Source organism: Loxodonta africana, chromosome 17, assembly GCF_030014295.1.
Source record: "Loxodonta africana isolate mLoxAfr1 chromosome 17, mLoxAfr1.hap2, whole genome shotgun sequence".
Lineage (NCBI taxonomy): Eukaryota > Metazoa > Chordata > Mammalia > Proboscidea > Elephantidae > Loxodonta > Loxodonta africana.
Window position 1 is genome coordinate 66,698,590 of NC_087358.1, and position 19,842 is coordinate 66,718,431.

The 19,842-nt window shown below is 37.6% G+C and overlaps 1 protein-coding gene across 4 annotated transcripts in view; it reads left to right on the forward strand.

The window, feature by feature from the left end:
- Window positions 1-19,842, forward strand: part of LRCH1 (leucine rich repeats and calponin homology domain containing 1) — a 250,924-nt gene that overhangs the window by 111,118 nt on the left and 119,964 nt on the right. For all 4 annotated transcript variants that reach the window (XM_064270125.1, XM_064270124.1, XM_064270122.1 and 1 more), the window contains one exon: window positions 6,575-6,719. In XM_064270125.1, the coding sequence (XP_064126195.1) occupies window positions 6,575-6,719 (145 nt within the window). The remainder of the gene's footprint in view (window positions 1-6,574; window positions 6,720-19,842) is intronic.

A 19,842-nucleotide genomic window follows, 5' to 3' on the forward strand; every position in this document is an offset into this window, starting at 1 on the left:
GGGTAAGGTTTCCTTTCCCAAATTAGGGTAGTAGGTTAAGGTGCTAGCCCCATGACCAAAGCAGACCTCCAGGGCACCACTCTGCCTGTCCCTGGGAGAGTGCCACCTGCTGGGTAGGCTTGGGTTAGGGGGAAAGCTGAGAGAAATTGGGTCATCCCCTCCCTTCCTCTTATCCTGGAATATTGGTCTCTAGCATAGTGGTTCTTTTGCCCGCATATTAGAATCATTTGGGCATCTAAAGAATCCTGGTGCTCCAACATTTCTGGCCATGAGCCCGAGGCATGAGGACTTTAAAGGACTTTCTGAGTGATTCCCTTGTGCCAACAAGGTTGAGAACACCAGACAAGTGTTTTATTTAGAAAAATAACTCCTACACTGGTTAATGCCGCTATGTATTTGTCATAGAATTAGAGCGATAAACAACAAAAATAAACACATTTTTAAAAATCTACATTTATATCTAGCTTTTAAAAGTTTACTGTTTTTCTCTCACTTAGACCCTAGTGGGTCTTTTCACAGCCCCTGACCCACTTGCCTCAACCTGGTTTTGGTTGATAAAAATAAAAGATATTAATTGTCTCCTTAACACTTGCCTGTTATCTGTGAGCTCTTACTCTTTCTGCCTTTCCTGAGTTGAAGAAACTTTCCTTCTCCCGCCTTGGTCTGTCTGTAATGCTCCGGCTTGGAGCCCGGCTTGCTTTGTGACATGGATCTGCCTTTCAAAGGCAGAGTTAGGGATGCTCACATCTGTGGCCCAGCAGAAATGGACTCTCATGTCTTTAACTACAGCTAAGCCCTAGATTTTGTCTTCTTTTTTTAAATAGGGGCCAGACCTTGTTTTATTTCTTTGTTTTCGTCTAACAGAAAAAGTTAACAATTTATATGTCATTTTCTCCCACTGTTTGTAATTGTTTTATCCACTCTGGATTTATCAAAATAGAAGCTTTTTAACCCAGACTGACTTCCCTTTCCTTCTAGTGGGTTGGTAGTGTGTGCCTGAAGATGTAAGATGATTTCCACGTTGTTAGCTGCTGTCGAGTCAGGCCCTGACTTAAGGTGAACAAACCCTGCCTGGTCCTGCGCCATCGCCATGATCCGCTGTGGATTGGACCGTCGTGATCCATAAGGTTTTCATTGCCTGATTTTTTGAAGGAAACCCTAGTGGCATAGTGGTTAAAAGCTACAGCTGCTAACCAAAAGATCGGCAGTTTGATTCCACCAACTACTCCTTGGAAACCCTAGTGGTCAGCTCTACTCTGTCTTCTAGGGTCGCTATGAGTCGGAATCGACTCAAAGGCAACAGGTTTGGTTTTTTTGTTTTGTAGTTACTTCTGGGTTTGCTTCCTCTTACCTTTCAAATTATGAACTCCTTGACATTAGGTCTATGTGTTTTTCATTTCTGTAGACACGGTATACTCCGTATATGTTGATAAATATAAAATTTATACATCAGTAATTCAGCATATGCGTAGTTAACCTAGACAAAAAAGAAGAGGCTTTTTTTGTGTTGTTGCTTTTCAGTTTTGTTTTCATTTGAACAGTGCTGATCTAGAAAACTGTTTTTGTTTAGGCATTCAAAAAGTGTAGGGTGTGTGTAGATTTTGTAGCACAGTTTCTTCCTGCATGATGTAAAAATTGTTAGCACAAACCTATGATTAGAGGTAAATTCTTACCAGTGCCGTGGACACGGAGGTCTGCTCATTTGGCCAGCAATATAGGCGTGGGCATAGCAGGTGACCACTGTTCCCATTTATTTATAATTATAGCCTGATTCCTTTCAAAAGAGGATTCTGAAAAAGTATATGCAGAATAACCAAAAACCAAACCCACTGCCATCGAGTTGATTCCTACCCATTGCGACCCTACAGGACAGAGTAGAACTGCCCCATAGGGTTTCTGCGTCTATATTGCTAGTCAGATGAGCAGACCTCCAAATCCACTGCTTCTGGTGAAAATTCTAGATTTTGTTCCATTTAGGTTCAGAACATTCATGATAGGAAGCTTGCTTCAGTATTTCCTTAATTTAACATGTGGGACGCGGTGTGCTCTGGCCTCTTAACTCTTTCAAGTGAAATGAAATTCTTTGTGTAGAGAAATAATAGGAATAATGATGGGAAGCTTCTTTTAAAAAACTATACACACGTGAATGTTACAACATTGTATATATTATTATATATGCATATATATAATCAAATAAGCAACGCATTAGAATTTCTCAAGGTACAAAGCATCCATGTTGGGAAGCCCCCACCCTCTGGTCGTCCTAGCCAGAGATCCTGATCAAACAGCCATTTTTATCAGCTTCTTGTGTAGCCTTCCAGAAAAAAAGCCTTCCAGAGATAATGTATTTCTATTTAAACATTTATGTAAATATTTACTGAAAAACACAAATAATATACGGACTGTTCTGTACCTGACTTTTTTTTTTTTTAATTTACCATATGGCATTCAGTTTGTTCTATATCAGCACGTATAGGGCTGCCTCGTTTTAATGGCTGCCTTATGGACAATAATGTTTAATATTACATTCCATTATATGAAATATAATTAGCATTATTGATATGTTTATATAGTTTATTAGTATGATTTGTAATGTTTATTAATAGTAGATGAATTTTTAAGCAGCCCTCTACTGATGGATACTTAGCTGGCTTTCTGTCTTTAGCCCTTTCAAACAGTGCTAAAAGATGTGCCATTTGCTTCTCTGTGAGTATATTTGTAGACACCAAAGACTGCTAGGGCGAAGTGTGTGTACATTTGTCATTGTGATAATTATTGCCCAGTGTCCTTCCTCTGCATCGCCACATCCTCAGCAGTAAATGTGTTTATCAAACTTCTTGATATTCTTCAGTCTGTTTGGTGAAACGCTTGCGTGTGGCTGTAATTTGCATTGCTCTCATTTGAGGGAGGGCGATCACTTTTTCATACGCTTGAGAACCATTTGTATTTCCTTTTCTGTGAGCCATCTGTTCATGGTCTTTTTCCTTTTTGGGTAGCAGGGTTTTTTTAATTCTAATTGACTATAGAAGCTCTACACATGTATAAAAAATCAACCTACTGGGTTCATGAGTCGTAGGACTTCTCACTCCATCCCGTGTTCCTTGATTGTCATTGGTGTTTATGGTAGAGTTTTTGTTTGTTTTAACATGACATAAGTTTTGTTTTTATGTATCAAGTTTACCAATCTTTGTTTTATTTCTTGGCGGTACGGCAGTTAAAAGCTCAGCTGCTCACCAAAAGGTCAGCAGTTCGAATCTAGCAGTTGCTCCTTGGAAACTCTATGGGGGCAGTTCTTCTCAGTCCTATAGGGTTGCTGTGAGTCGGAATCGACTGGACGGCAACGGATTTGGTTTGGTTTCATAGGAAGGCCTGACATTCCAAGATCATGAACACAAATTTTCCATGTGTTCTTTTAGTGCTTTTGGGGCTGCATTTTGCACAATTAAACATTTGATTCATCTGGAATTTAATTGAGATCAAAGATGTGAGGTAGGTATTTTTTGGGTTTTTTTTCAAGATGGTGACCTGGTTTACTCCAACTGTTTATTGACATATACACCTTTTGGTCTTGCTTGCCACTATTTTCCCATTATTTTATCCTTTTATTATTATTTTATAAATTAGGTCTCTTCTGTTGTAGTTTTTTGTCTTTGTGTGTGTATGTGTGTAAGCTATAATATTAGTATATTAACTTTCTACCCTGCTCCTTAATTAAATGCTTATGTCATTTGCAGTAGTTTTTCTATTGATATTTTTGGCTTTTCTAGAAAAACAATCATATTATCTGCAGCTAATCTCCTTTCCAATTTTGGTTCTTCTTTCCTTTCCATGTCTCCTGTTACTGGCTAATACAGGCTGAGCAGTGATAAATCCTAAGAGTAGAAATCTGTTACAGATGGAGTTGTGTGCCCCAAAATGTGTGTCAACTTGGCTAGGCCATGATTTCCAGTATTGTGTGATTGTCTACCATTTTGTTATGTGATGTGATTTTCCTGTGTGTTGTAAATCCTGCCTCTATAGTGTGAATGAGGTAGGATTAAAGGCAGTTATGTTAATGAGGCAGGACTCAGTCTACAAGATTAGGTTTTACCATGAATCAATTTCTTTGAAATATAAACGAGAGAAGTGAGCAGAGAGATGGGGGACCTTATACCACCAAGAAAGTAGTGCCAACAGTAAAGCAAGTCCTTTGGACCCAGGGTCCCTGCACTGAGAAGCTCCTAGACCAGGGGAAGATTGATGACAAGCACCCTCACCCAGAAGTGGGAGAGAGAGAAAGCCTTCCTCTAGAGCTGATGCCCTGAATTCGGACTTCTAGCCTACTAGGCTGTGATAGAATAAATTTCTCTTTGTTGAAGCCATCCGCTTGGGGTATTTCTGTTATAGTAGCACTGGATAACTAAGGCAGAATCACAAGGAGTCGAAATTGACTCTATGGCAATGGGTTAGAAATAAGAATAGTAGTAGTGATGCCTTGTCTTGACTTTAATGGTAATGTTTCTGTCTTTAATGATTTAGCAATTAAAAAAAAAGCTTCTCTCCTTCTCTCTCTCTTATGCTTGTAGGTATGTAAGCATATGTGTGTATATATACAGTGAAACCTGTAAGAGCCACAACTTAACGGGACCACCTTGTTTTTCTGGGTCTCGCAAGTTTTCCATCTTTGACAGGGTGCAGTCTTAGCACTTTTCTATTACTCGTGTTAGTGGAAAATATTTGAGTTTTCTTTCTCTGACAAGTTTCCACCTTGCAAAGGTTCTGGCTTTCACAGGTTTTACTGTGTTTGTGTGTGTGTTTAGGAAATACCTAACAATTCTCTTTTTGTTAAGCATTTGTGTTAAGAATTAATGTAAGTGTTCTAATACTCATTTCTGGTGATGGTTGTACCATTTGGGAAAGTTACTAGAGATCATTGAGTTGTACACTTGAAATGGGTGAATATCATGATATGTAAAATGTACATCAATAAAATTGTTTACAATAGAATGAATGTAGTATTTTATCAAGTGCTTTTTTTAGTATCCATGGATATGATCATATGCTGTTTCACTTTCGATCTATTTATATGGTAAATTGTTTTAATAATCCTCATATAATTTATATGCTGGGCAACGTTTCATTCTCTTATGCATAAGGTTGCCGTGAGTCGAAGCTGACTCAGCAGCAAGAAACGGCAACAACAACAATACCTAGAATAAACCTCACTTATTCGCAGTATGTTAATCTTTTTATGTCCTTCTCAATTCTCTTTGCTAGTATTTTTATTTAAGATTTTGCATCAGTAGTTAGAAGTGAGATTTGTAGTTTCCTTTTTTCTACTTTTGTTGGATGGTGGTACTGATATTATACTTCACTTTTTAAATAAGAATTTTGAAACTCCTTTTTATGTGGTTTGGAGTAGTTTAAATACCTTTAGAATTACCCCTTAAAAATTTGTTAGAATGCCCCTGTGAAGCCACGTAGGCCCTATTTTGTTTATTTAAGGTCCCTAGGTTGAACAGAAGGAGACCTGGTGTTGCAGTGGTTAGGCACTCGGCTGGTAACTGGAATGTTAGTGGTTTGAACCCATCTAGCAGTACTGCAGAAGAAAGACCTGGCAATTTGCTTCTGTAAAGACGACAGCCAAGAAAACCCTGTGGAACAGTTCTACTCTGTAACACATTATTTATTGGTGGGGTAGGCAGGGAGAGTTGCTCTTTGACTTCTTCTGTTTCCTCTATGGTATTGTCCTGTTTAAATTTTGCTGTTGGGTGTGCATCGTTAAATATGTATCTATTATTTAGTGAACATCTTCAGTTCATACTGTGTCATTCCTGAGAAGGAGTGAAGTGATTGTTATTCTTGGGTTATAATTGTTTTCAATAGTGGTGTCTCTTTCCATATATTCATTGTGTTATGGTATTTGGAAGTCGTGTCTACCCAGATGTAGATATTAAGGATTATCCCATATTCTTCTTTTTGGAATGGTGATACTGTAGACTGTCCTATGTGTTTATACTGCTCTGTAGGACATTATTCCCGTCTTTACACTTGGCCAGTAGAGCCCAGTTTTACAGTTTGGTCATGTGGCCAACAATGGTGTCATCCTTAATAAACACAACTGATTTAGCTATGTCTTGTATTTTATAGGTATTCAGTAATTTTAGAGAACAAAATACTTCTTTAGTGACTACTGTGTTTTCATTTGTGGGGGATATAAAAACATTCTCCCTGTATACAAAAGAGATTTTATCCTGGAGGGAGAGACAATATATATTATGAATGCAAAATTAAATTAAATCATTATTGTAAATACTTGCATTCAGAGATACTAAAGAGTACAGTTTTACATACTTGCCTAGGGAGAATGAATTTAAAATACTTTTCAGATAGAGTGAAAAGTAATTCAGTTCCCCTTATAACCTGGCCAGGATTTACAAACTGAGAGAAATAGCTAGAAGTGTTTTAGCAGTTTTTATGCTTTTTCATACCCTTGCTCCCTAAATTTGGCTAACATGCTACGAAATAGAAATCACAAGATTTTATTGATTACATTGAACATTTGTTGACCAAATATTCTTTCCTTCTCTCATAGATTTATCTAAAAACAGACTGGTTGAAGTTCCAATGGAATTGTGCCATTTCGTATCACTGGAAATTCTTAATCTATATCACAATTGTATCAGAGTCATTCCTGAGGCCATCATTAATCTGCAGATGCTGACTTACTTAAACTTAAGGTAGGTTAACTATAAATGTTGTCATCACATTCAATATAAAAATACAAAATAATTATGCTTTAATTTGTCAGTTTTTTTATCCCGCCTCTTTGCAATTCCTGATCACCCTTTGAAGTAAATCCCACAAAGATCATTTTGTAACACGTTTATAGTGCCACTGATATTGTTCTTTGTACTAGATTCTCCTGAATGACAATGTGACAAGGTGTGTTTTTGTTTGTTTTTAATTATTTCAATCACATCGTTTATGCTCCTTATCTGTTTGGTACTTCTGAAGTTGTTGGCATATTGTCTTCAGATATTGAAGTGGATTCGGGGGGAGGAAGAGTAAAGGGAATGAAAAACACTTTGAGACTGAGACAAGTCGGGGGCAAGAGAAGAAAACCTTGCTGGTCTTTGGGAGTCATTGGTACCATTGGACTTTGCTATCCAGTACTGAGCACACTTGCTCACTTTAAGTCACCTCAGAAAGTTAAGGAGGAACACTGAGCAACTCCAGCCAGACACAGGCATGTTCGGTTCCAGAATAAAGTGCATATTGCAATAAAGTGAGTCACACGAATTTTTTGGTTTCCCAGTGCGTATAAAAGTTATGTTTACACTATCCTATAGTCTGTTGAGTGTGCAATAGCATTATTTGTTAAAAAAAAAAAAAAAAGGCAATGTACATACCTTAATTAAAAAATACTTTATTGCTAAAAAGTTCTAGCCATCATCTGAGCCTTCGGTGAGTCATAATCTTAGCCAGTGGAGGGTCTTGTCTCGATGTTGATGGCTGCTGATTGATCAGGGTGGTGGTTGCTGAAGGTTGACAAGGCTATGACAATTTCTTAAAATAAGACAACAATGAAGTTTGCTGCATCCATTGACTCTTCTTTCACAAAAGGTTTCTCTGTAGCCTGCGATGCTGTTTGATGGCATTTTACCCACAGTAGAACTTCTTTCAAAGTTGGAGTCAATCCTCTCAAACCCTACTGCTGCTTTACCAGCTAAGTTTATGTAATATTCTAAATCCTGTGTTGTCATTTCAGCAATGTTCACAGCACCTTCACCAGGAGTAGATTCCATGTCAAGAAACCACTTTCATTGCTCATCCGTAAGCAGCTACTCCTCATCTGTTAAAGTTTTATCATGAGATTGCAGCAATTCAGTCACATCTTCAAGCTCCACTTCTTCTAGTTCTCTGGCTATTTCCACTACATCCGCAGTTACTTCCTCCACTGAAGTCTTAAACTGAGTCATCCATGAGGGTTGGATCAGCTTCTTCCAAACTCCTGTTAATGTTGATATTTTGAATCCCTCCCGTGAATCATGAATGGTCTTAATGGTATCTAGGGTGGCGAATCCTTTCCAGAGGCTTTCAATTTACTTTGCCCAGATCCATCAGAGGAATCACTATTTATGGCAGCCAAAGCCTTACCAAATGTATTTCTTAAATAAGACTTGAAAATCAAAATTACTGCTTAATTCATTGGTACAGAATGAATTCTGTGTTAGCAAGCATGAAAACAACATTAATCTCCCTTGTACATCTCCATCAGAGATCTTGGATGATGAGGTCATTGTAAATGAGAAGTAATATTTTGAAAGGAATCTTTTTTTCTGAGCAGTAGGTCTCAACAGTTTGTTTAAAATATTCAGTAAACCATGCTGTAGACTGATGTGCTATCATCCAGGTTTTGTTGTTCCATTTATAGAGCATAGGCAGAGTAGATTTAGCATAATTCTTAAGGGCCATAGAATTTTCAGAATGGTAAATGAGCACAGGCTTCCACTTAGAGTCACCAGCTGCATTAGCCCCTAAGGAGAGAGTCAGCCTGTCCTTTGATGATTTGAAGCCAGGCGTTGACTTCTCCCCTCTAGCTATGAAAGTCCTAGACGACATCTTCATCCAATATAAGGCTGTTTTGTCTATACTGAAAATCTATTGTTTAGTAGAGCCACCTTCATCAATTATCTTAGCTAGATCTTCTGGATAACTTGCTGCAGCTTCTACATCAGCTCTTGCTGTTTTACATTGCACTTTTATGAGATGAGTTCTTTCGTTAAACCTCATGAACAACTTCAAACTTTTCTTCTGCAGCTTCCTCACCTCCCTCGGCCTTCATAGAATTGAAGAGAGTTAGGACCTTGCTCTGAATTAGACTTTGGCTTAAGGGAATGTTGTGGCTGGTTTGGTTTTCTATGCAGACCACTAAACCTTTCTCCACATCAGCAATAAGGACTATTTCGCTTTCTTATCATTCGTGGGTTCACTGGAGTAGCATTTTTCATTTCCTTTGCATTCACAACTTGGCTAACTGTTTGGTGCAAGAGGCCTAGCTTTGGGCCTATCTTGGCTTTTCACATGCCTTCCTTACTAAGCTTCATCATTTGTAGCTTTTGATTTAAAGTGATGGATGTGCAACTTTTCCTTTTACTTCAAAGCTTAGAGGCCACCGTAGGGTTATTAATTGACTTCATTTCAGTATTGTCATGTTTCAGGGAGTAGGGATGCCTGAGGAGAGGGAGAGAGACTGAGGAACGGCCGCTCGATGGAGCAGTCAGAACACACAACATTTATCCGTTAAGTTTGCGGTTTCATATGGGTATGGTTCGTGGAGCCCCCAAACAATCACTATAGTAACATCGAAGATCACTGTTCACAGATCACCATAACAGATATAATAATAATGAAAAAGTTTGAAATATTGAAAGAATTACCAAAATGTGACACAGAGACACGAAGTGAGCACATGCTGTTGGAAAAATGGCACCGATAGACTTGCTCAATGCAGGGTTGCCACAAAGCTTCAACTTGTAAAAAATGCAGTATGTGCAAAGCGCAATAAAGCTAAGCGCCATAAAACGCGGTATGCATGTATAAAGTTTGCCATCTTTATAGCCCGTTAAGCGAAGTCAGCGTTTCTGAGTAACACATCAGTGCTCCCGAACAGCTCTGGAGTTAAGAACATCAGTTATTTTAAGCCTGGGTTTTAGATTTTGCCCCTGTGTGACTGTCGCCGTTGCTAGCCAAACTCTGGCTCCTTGTTTCCTAAATCCATGACTCATATCTGGAAAGTTTGGAGAGAAAGAGAGGAGCTGTTTCACCAAATCTGTCTTTACTGTAAACACGAGGCTCTGGAGCTAAAGGCTGAATGAAGCCCTCGTTCGTGTCAGTCACACCATCTTGGTGCGTAAGATGCTAATAAGTTATGGTGCCTTATTAGCAAGGTTTGTGCTGTGTAGCAGACATACAGAACTTTTAAAGTTCAGAATTCCTGGTGATATCAACTTATGATAAGTAATAACGTCAGCTACTTCTTAGTTTTGTTTTAATTGGCCACTGAATTATGAGCCTTCTCTTGCTTTGCAGTCAAAAATGGCTTCTATAGAGCTTCCATAGCAATGCCTACTTCCTTTCTTGGGATTTAAAAAATCACACATGCAGACCTCAAATTCTAGTAAAAAGACCAGACTTAATGGTCTGACTGAGACTAGAAGGCTAGAAGGACCTCAGAGGTCATGATCCCCAGACCTTCTATTAGCCCAAGACTGGAACCATTCCCAAAGCCAACTCTACAGACAGGGATTGGACTGGACTATAAGACAGAAAATGATACTGGTGAGGAGTGAGCTTCTTGGTTCAAGTAGACACATGAGACTATACGGGCAGCTCCTGTCTGGAGGGAGATGAGAAGGCAGAGGGGGACAGAAGCTGGCTGAATGGACACGGGAAATACAGGATGGAGAGGAGTATGCTGTCTCATTAGGGGGAGAAAAACTAGGAGTATATAGCAAGGTGTATATAAATTTTTGTATGAGAGACTGACTTGATTTGTAAACTTTCACTTAAAGCACAATTAAAAAAAAAAAAAAAAAGCATGCATTTATTTTTAAGTGCCCTTATCTTTTTTCAGTAAATAAGATGTAGGTTACTGTCAGGATACTCTATAACAAATATCTAATCTTCACTTCTATAGATTTCTAGCTCATCTGACCATTTTGAGCTTTATTGCCTAAGAATAATCCAAGCTGTTTCTGTCACAGGAATGTTAATTACCTTGGAATTTCCTGGTGGAGCCAGCACAGTAGTGTCTATAGAATTTGACCCAATATCACTCTTAAGACATCTGTCTTCTGTCATCCCAACCCACAAGATGTTGCAAGAGCATATGTGGTTGGTTTCTTTACTTGTTGTTAACCAACTTCATTTCGGCCCCTGACTCAAGGTGACCCCATGCACACTGGGATTGGACTGTTGTGATCCATAGGGTTTTCACTGGCTGAGTTTCAGAAGTAAACCTCCAGGCTTTTCTTCCTGGTCTGTCTTTGTCTAGAAGCACCACTGAAACCTCTTCAGCATCATAGCAACACCCAAGCATCCACTGGTAGATTAGCTGGGAATTGAACCTGGGTCTCCCTCATGGAGGGCAAGAATTCTACCACTAAACCACCACTGACCCCTTACTTTACTTAAAAAAAGAGCCAAACCAAACTCGCTGCCATCGAAACTTTTACCCCTAGTAGTCCTGCAGGTAATAAGTATGGATATTTAAATTTGCATTGTTACATTTAGTCCATACACACCGAGAAACGTTTGGATATAGGTGACCTATTCCTTCTGGGATAGTATAAAATGACTATACAATTCTACAAACATCAAATACTCTTAAAATTTATGTTTTAAAAAGCGTTAGTAAAATCGGTTTTAGTGGAATAAGTTTCATGTTGAGAGTGGAAGAAGATGGCTACCTTCATAGGACTAAAAAGAACCTATTGGAGTGTGGGTCTCAGGATTCTAGGTGGCAAGAACAGAGAGAAGTCATTGAAAACTGGTGTCAGCTGAAGAGGAGCCACGTGCTACATTATAAACAGGGTTTCGGGATAAAACCCTAATAAGCGAAGAACTCGGTAACGGAAGCCGTTAAGCACTCAACTCCTTAAACTTTGTTTTCTGTCTGTATTTTTTTTTTTTAATTGTTTAGGTTCTTGCTTGCGTCTTTCTTTTCTCCCATTTGTATTGGTCATTTTTGTTTTGTTTTTTGTTTTTTGGTCACATCTCCTAGTTTTAATATCACCATGTTTAAGACCTATTCTTTTGTATCGAATCATGTGCTCGTTGAAGGAATTTGAAAACCAAATGAAGAACCAAGTGTCTCTTCACTATCAGGGGTGTTGTGTTGAGGACTCTGGGGAAGTGTATATACGTTCTCTAACCTTTTTGAAAGCCAAGTACTATCTGTACATGTATAACTATTTTTGATAAAAAAAAAAAAAAAATTTTTTTTTTTGTGATAGCCCCTATCAGATTTACTTCATGGATATAAGTGTATAAAAATAAAATATAACTTGGAGAAATTTCAAATGATCAGGAAGATGGTCATTCTGTGTTATTCAGTTACAAGGCACTTAACTCCAGTTTGATCACTGGGTTTTATTGGAATATGAAATATTTTATAAATATCTGAAAGCACTTTATTTTCTGTAGTACTGAGTAATTTTTCTACTTACCAGGAAGAAAGACTTTTTCAATAAAATAGTGCAAAGAAGCTGCTTTTCAAATTTCACACAGATTTTGTGTTTCTGTACTTAAATATAGTCTCACTGTTTTTCCTGTTTTTTTTTTTTTTTTATTTCTCATTTAATAAATCGCATGTAGAAATCCCTAACTTTGTACATTCCAGAACAGGAGAGATGCCATGTTCAGTTACTTTTAATTTATGAAAGCATTCTAAATTGACTACACTCTTGGAGACAATAATGTGTATTCAGCAGAATAAACAGTCAATAAATACTTGATGATGGTGGTGGTGGTGGTATGTCACTACCTACCTGGCTTCTTGGCTGACAGATTCTAGTAGTGATGTTATCTTTAAATGTCAAATCGCTTCTTGGGACCGGCAACTCCAATCCTACCTTAGAATAGTTGTTAGGTGTCATTGACTCATGGTGACCGTATGTATTACAAACAGAAGGAAATGCTGCTCAGTCCTATGCCATCTTCATGATCGTTAGTATGTTTGAGTCCATTGTTACTGTATCAGTCCATCTCATTGAAGGTTGCCCTCATTTTCACTGACCCAACCATGATGTCCTTTTCTAGCAATTGGTCTTTCCTGATGATGTGTCCAAAGCAAGCAAGCTGAAGTCTCACCATTCTCACTTCTGAGGAACTTTCTGGTTGTATTTCTTCTAAAACTGATATGTTCCTTCTTCTGGCAATCTTCAGTACATTCAGTATTCTATGTCAACCTCACAATTTTAAAATGCATCAGTTCTTCTTCTGTCTTGCTTTTTCATTGTCCAGCTTTTACATGCATATGAGGCAATTAAAAAGACCATGGTTTGGGTCAGGTGCACCTTGTCATTAAAATGACCTTTTTGCTTTTTAAAACTTTAAAGAAGTCTTTTGCAGAAGATTTGTCATTTGATTTCTTGACTGCAGCTTCCACGGGTGTTGATTGTGGATCCAAGAAGAATAAAATTGGTTGACAACTGAGATTTAATTCACAAGGAGAAGATCTTCCCTCTGAAATGTAGTTAAAAGCATTTCAATGTTTTCCACATTTCCTCACAAGTTAGAAACGTTGCATTTGTGGAAAAATATTAATTTATTGCTGTTTACGTAGTCTGAAGGATCTGGGCTTTTGATCTTTGCTTTTTCGTGTTCACAACAAAAGGTTATGTGTAGTTTAGTATATGTGCCACTGTGTCTCTTCCTGTTATACCGTGTCTTGATCCAAGAAATATGTCCAAGAACAATAAAAATGATTAAGCAAGACTTGCTTCTTTACAGGAACAGACACTTTGAACTTGAGCCTCACAAGGTTTAAAATCTATTTTAAGTTGTTGAAGAGGTTGTTGTTGATGAGGCCCATGAGGAAAATATACTTTAGGAAAATGGAATAACCAGGAGTAATAAAACTGTTGGCAACAGTAGGGGTGTTGTGAATCTGAGAATAGGGACCTTGGTTTAGGTTGCCAAAAACTGAAAGTTCTTTGCAGTATTTGATACTATTGCTTCTAGAACCCTTGGTGAGTGGGTTTTATGTTCCTAGGGTGAAACACACCAGACTAAGACCTGGTTTATTCATTAGAAGCCCCTATCTTTCTCAAGCTGCTAGAAGTGGATCCTGAGGCACTGCCTGTAAAGAAGAGGGAAATTTCTTGAACAAAATGTTATCATACCATAAAAGGAATCTGTTTTGGCTGCCTTCTCTGAAGCTTGGCATCCTTTTTGGCTGTTAAACAATGTGTAGAAAGAGCCAGCTTCCTGATGGTGGTGTAACCTGTATCACTGCATTCCTTTGGGGGTCATCTGACAAATAATCTTCAATCCTCAGCTGATAGCTCTCCGCTCCATGGGTTGGGGGGAAGCATACTGCACCCTAGGATTGCCTTAGAAAGCTCGGATTTTATATTTTTTTGTCATGTGCTAAATTAATTTTCATTGTTCCTAAGAATTTTATCCCTAAGAAATGTACTCTCTCCTTCCACTAACATTTCTGAAGAATGTCTCAATTGTAAGCTCATGTTTCTTCTCCCAAGAAGCTGAGAAAATTGATAGTGTCTTCCTAAACTGGAAGACAGGAGGTGTTTTGCTTAATTCAGTACACACTTGCATCTCACGTATTTTTATGAAAATCTTACCTCATTCATTCAAAGAGAAAATGAGTGTATGTGTGAATACATACATACATACATGCATACATATATGGTGCAAACTGTTAATGGGCTCACTGCTAACTGAGAAGTTGGTGGATCAGGTCTACCCAGAGGTGTCTGGGAAGAAGGTCCTGATGACCTGCTTCCAAAAAATCAGCCGTTGGGAATGCTGTGGAGCACAGTTCTGCTCTGACACATACGTGGTTGCCGTGAGTTGGGGTTGACTTGGTGGCAACTGGTTAAAAAAATAGGTATAAGTGTCTATCTGTCTGTGTATATATATCTCCAGCCACTAAAAAATACGTAAATAACTCTAACCTCCAACCGTTCAGTTAATAGCCCAGCGCCTTAACTGTTTGCATCGCTCAGGGACTCCTGGGGACTCTCTGTATGTGTTAATGAGCTGGTATTTTATAGCTAGGTTGTGCTTTGTGAAATGACAAAACGATAGGGGCATACAAGAACACAGTGAGCCATATTGGCATTGAAAGTAGTACCTTAAAGTTTGAAATTATTTTTCATAGAATGCTAGAGTTGGAAGAGGCCTTTGGGGTCATCCGGTCCATTTGAAGAATCAACCATGTACGGTTTAAATCTTAACCTTTTCTAGTGTGCTGACTGGTCATTTGTTTTTAAGGTGGCCCTTAAAAAGTTCTAATATATTTTAAGACTGTTTTGCTTGTGAAGTTGTGACCACTGGCATTGGTCGTTGACAAGCTTTATTAAGTGTGAATGAGTTAGTAATTGGATATTTCTTATCAGATTCCATTCTGTTTAGCGTAGCCCATATTTGGCAAGACTTCCAAAGAGGATTTTTCCATTATTCACATCACCTGAGCACAGAGGTTGTTTTAGATTAGTGTTTGTATTGGGGAAAAAAAAAATAACAGACACAAAAGGGACATTATGGCTTTGATAGCTAGAGCACTGTCAGAATTTGTTGGTTTTGTTTTCAGTTCTGCTCCTGACCTCAGTACAGTTTTTGAAATCTTTGTATTGCAAATTAGCTCTCTGAAAATGGGATTCATCCTATCGATACTTGGTTTATAGTAATTCTCAAAGCTTATCTGCAAACTCATCTGAAAAAAAAAAAGTAGCTGAAAATTACATTTATTTTTCTATCTAGACAAACAAAAGCCCTTTGAAACATGGCCATATCATCAATAATCAACTTATTATATTGCCTTTAAGAACACTGCAGTTTGCCAAGTCTTAGAAGAGGGAAAGAAAAAAGGAATACACAAGTGTGGATTTTTGGAATAACCTTCATCATTTTGTCATTATCATCATTTCTTAATCGCTAAATAGGATTTATTTATTGCACTATTGTATTTGTGCCCTCCAACAGCCCTTGACTTTAGCAAAGAAAGAGGAACAGGAGCCCTGGTGGAGCAGTGGTTAAGCATTCAGCTGCTAATCAAAAGGTTGATTGTTCAAACCCACTAACGCTCCTCGGGAGAAAGATGTGGCAGTCTGCTTCTGTAAAGGTTACAGCCTTGGAAGCCCTATGGGGGCAGTTCTACTCCGTCCTTTAGGGTCCTTATGAGTCAGAATTGATTTGACAGCAATGAGTTTGTTTTAGGAAACAGAAAAGATTTATCCCTAGGTCACACTATTTCATGAATAAGAGTAATAATAGAAATTAGTGCGATATTTTTCTATAGCACTTTATAGTTTGCTAAGCACTTTTGTGTTTGTTATTTTATTTACCACTATGCTCCATTGCATTCAGTGCCCCTTAGGACAGTTTCATAATCGTGAACATAACTGTTAGGGAATTTTCCAGGGCGCCAACCTGAGCATTTAAGAGAAGGCCTTTGTGATTTTTAAAGTTTCCGCTGTATCTATAGTTGGTCCCTCTTTTTATTACTAATATTGTAAATGTGTGCATTTTTTTTTCCTTCATCCATTTTTTCAGAGGTTTATGTGTTTTCTTTGTGTGTGTTTAGATCAGCATTTCATTTTATTGAACAACTTTATTGGTTAATTAATTTTGTAAAAATTCTACATGTGCTTGAAAAGAATGACGTACGCTCTCTAAGTGCTGTGTGCTAGGTTCTGTATAAATCCATTAATTCTAGTTTTTTAATTTTGTGGCTCACATCTTCTCTACCCTAACATTTTTTTATCTGCTTCATATATATCAGTTACATAGAAGTGTGGGTTAAGCAAAAAAGAATGATTATGGATTTGTTGGTTTTTTCCCTGCGATTTCATCAGTTGTTAATGTATGTATTTTACGCCAAGTTATAGGCCAAGTGTTTCGAGGCCAAGTCCAGAATTGCATGTCTTTCTGGTAAATTTCATGTTTTATTGCTATGTAGCGATTCGCTTTATCTCTAAAAATGCTTTTAGACTTACACAGTCTATTTTGTATGAAATTAATACACCTTAGCTTTCTTTTGGTGACTTTTGGACTCATACTTCTTATACCATTTCTTTATTTTCAACCTTAAGTTTTAAATGTGTCTCCAAATAGAATACACAAGTTTCCCCTGCTATCTGACAGTAGAGTGTTCGTATGAAACCTTTCATAAGCTGGAATGGTGGAAAGCAAAGAGGCAATTACCATTAATTCATATGGGAAAAATTTTTGAGCATTCCCAGACCCAAAAGGTATCCTACCAAATCATACACATAAACAATAACACATAAAAGCTAAAATGACACTAACATAGTAAAAAGACTGACTGATTTCTCCTTAAGTATAAGATAGCTTAATGGAACACCATGCTTTGTACACCCATCGATCCACTCAAACAATACCCGATTCCAACTCATATCGACCATATAGGACAGAGTAGAACTGCTCCATGGGGTTTCTGAGGAGCAGCTCATGGATCCAGACTGCCAACCTTTTGCTTAGCACCTGAGCTCTTAACCACTGCACCACCAGGGCTCCACTGAAGCCATACCCAGTGCCGTTGAGTCATAGACCTTCCATTTTATCTATTACTGGATGCCAACTAAAAGAGACCACTTTGCTACTAGCAGGACCAGTAGTAACTTTGGCAGCTTTCCAGATTCTTTCTCTCTGTGTAAATAGTGCCAGTGATGGACTCAGGCAAGTTCAGTGCATACATAATGTCTTTATTTCATTCACTGTGATTGAAATGTTTAATTACGTCCAGTTTTATGTTAAGCATAACACCCTTATGAGTTCTCTTAGGTTTTTCTGATACCTAAGGACACATCTTGCTAGCGAACACACAAAATAAATCAAGATAAAGTACAGATTGGTCACAGACACGGTTCAAAGCTCTGGTGGCTTGATGCTGAGATGCTGAGTGTAGTTCCTGGGGAAGGAGCATGGCAACACCCCTCTGGCTGCTCATGTGTGCACTGCCCCTTTACTGCTTGCTGCTAAACAAATGTTGAACCATGCTATTTCCTCTTTTTTCATAAAAATGAAAATCGTCTTCAGATTTCTTTCTGTTAATGGAAACAGGCACTATTGTAGGTCTTTCATAAGAGTGAAGCTGCATAAATGGAACTTTCGAAAAACGGGGTATCTGTAGATGATTTTTTTTTTTAAGCACTCCAATCATCTCTATCTTTTGACAGGTGAATTTAATCCATTTACATTTGTTGTGATTATTTATACATGTGGATTTAATTTTTTTCCTTCTTATTTGGTATTTTATTCGACAGGATTGTCTTTGCTTTTTTCTTCTACTCTTTTGGTAACTTCTCTTGACTCTTGAGATTTTCATTCAAATTTTTGTCTTCCTCTGTTTTGGAAGTTGGTTATTATGTTTTTCTATGCTTAATGATTACCTATAAATGATTAACATGAATATTTGGCTTACAGACTCTAGTTTTCTAAAGGTAAAAAATCCCTCCACCATCCTTCCACAAATAATAGAGTTAATATGAAAGGTTTAATTGCAAATGACCATCTCCAAACTTATATGTTATGTTATTGTTGTTAGTTACGTTAGTTCCCCCTTGCTTTTTACTTTGATTTTAGTCAGTTGATGCTCATTTGCACTTTACCTAGATTTTTTGCTTATTGTTGCTTTTTGCATCTTACTCCTTTTAGGGTTTGTTGTCCTTTAATAACATGAAGCCTTAAATTCATTCAGCGAGCATATGTTTGTGATGAATATAGCCTTTTTCCTGAAAATATCTTGTTTCCTTCATTCTTGAAAGATGGTTCAGATGAGTATAAAATTTTAGATTAGCTATTCTTTCCTATTATAATTTCAAAGATATTATTCCACTGTTTCTGTCTTCAGTGTTACTGGACAAATTTTTTGCTAGTCTAAATGTCTTAGGTTTGTAGAAAATCTTCCATTTTTTTTATTTCATTTTTTCTCATATATTCTGTCCTTGTTGTGTCTGCATATTTGCTATGATATATACACAAGTATATATTATTTTATTTTTATATAAATTTTATTTTGCTTCTTGAATCTGGTGATTCATGTCTTTCATCAATTCTAGAAAAATTTAAGCCATCATCTTTTTTTTTTAATATTGTCCCATCCCCCATCTCTCTATTATTTCTGTCTCCTTTGGGGCTTCCTATTTGTCACGTGTTAGACCTCTCATTCTACCTTTCACGTTTCTCAACCTCTTTTTTATGGTCCCCATTTCTTTACATTACAGGTAATTTGAAGTGAAAGTACAGTAATACTTTGAAAACAAGAAAACTTGTAGTACCATGGGATCCTAAATTGAAAAGAAAGATTCTTAGTAATTGGAATGTGTATCTTAAAAACTTATTTTTATTATGTTTTAAACTATTTATAGTTTTATTAGTGAAACCTTATGCAATCTCTTGCTTTTAAAAAAGTGGATGTTTTGGTTGCTTAAAAGTCAACTTTGTTACTGAATTTTTAATAAGTTGTTTTAAGTTATTTTAAAAGTGAATGAGAACTACATTTCAAGCCCTTGACCCATTAGATTGGAGTTTGTGAGTATTTGACTACTTAATCTTCAATTCTCTCCCCATTGAAAGTCAAATTCTGCTTTTTCTGTCTTACCAGCATCCTTCATACCTTCTTCTCCAGTGGCTGGTGGGCTCGAACTGCCGACCTCTTGGTTAGCAACTGAGCATTTGAACCATTGCACCACCAGCGCTCATTGACCTAAATTAAGGCCAGGTAGAATTATGACTATAAGCAAACAGATTTTTTTTTTGAACATTTTATTGTTTGTTAGGTGAAAGTTTACATGGCAAATTAGTTTTCCATTCATAATTCATACACAGATTATTCTGTGAGTTGCAGTCCCCGCAATGTGTCAGCACTATCCTTGTTTCTACCCCGGGTTCCCCATTTCCATTTATCTGGTTTCCCTGCCTCTCCTTACCTTCTTGTCTTTGCTTTTGTGCAGATGTTGCCTTTTTGGTCTTGTATAGTTGATCGTTCTAAGGAGCACATCCCTCGCAGGTGTTACTGTTTATTTCAGCCAGTCTATTATTGGAGATTCCTGCAGTCTCTATCAGATCAGTAAGTCCGGTCTTTTTTAT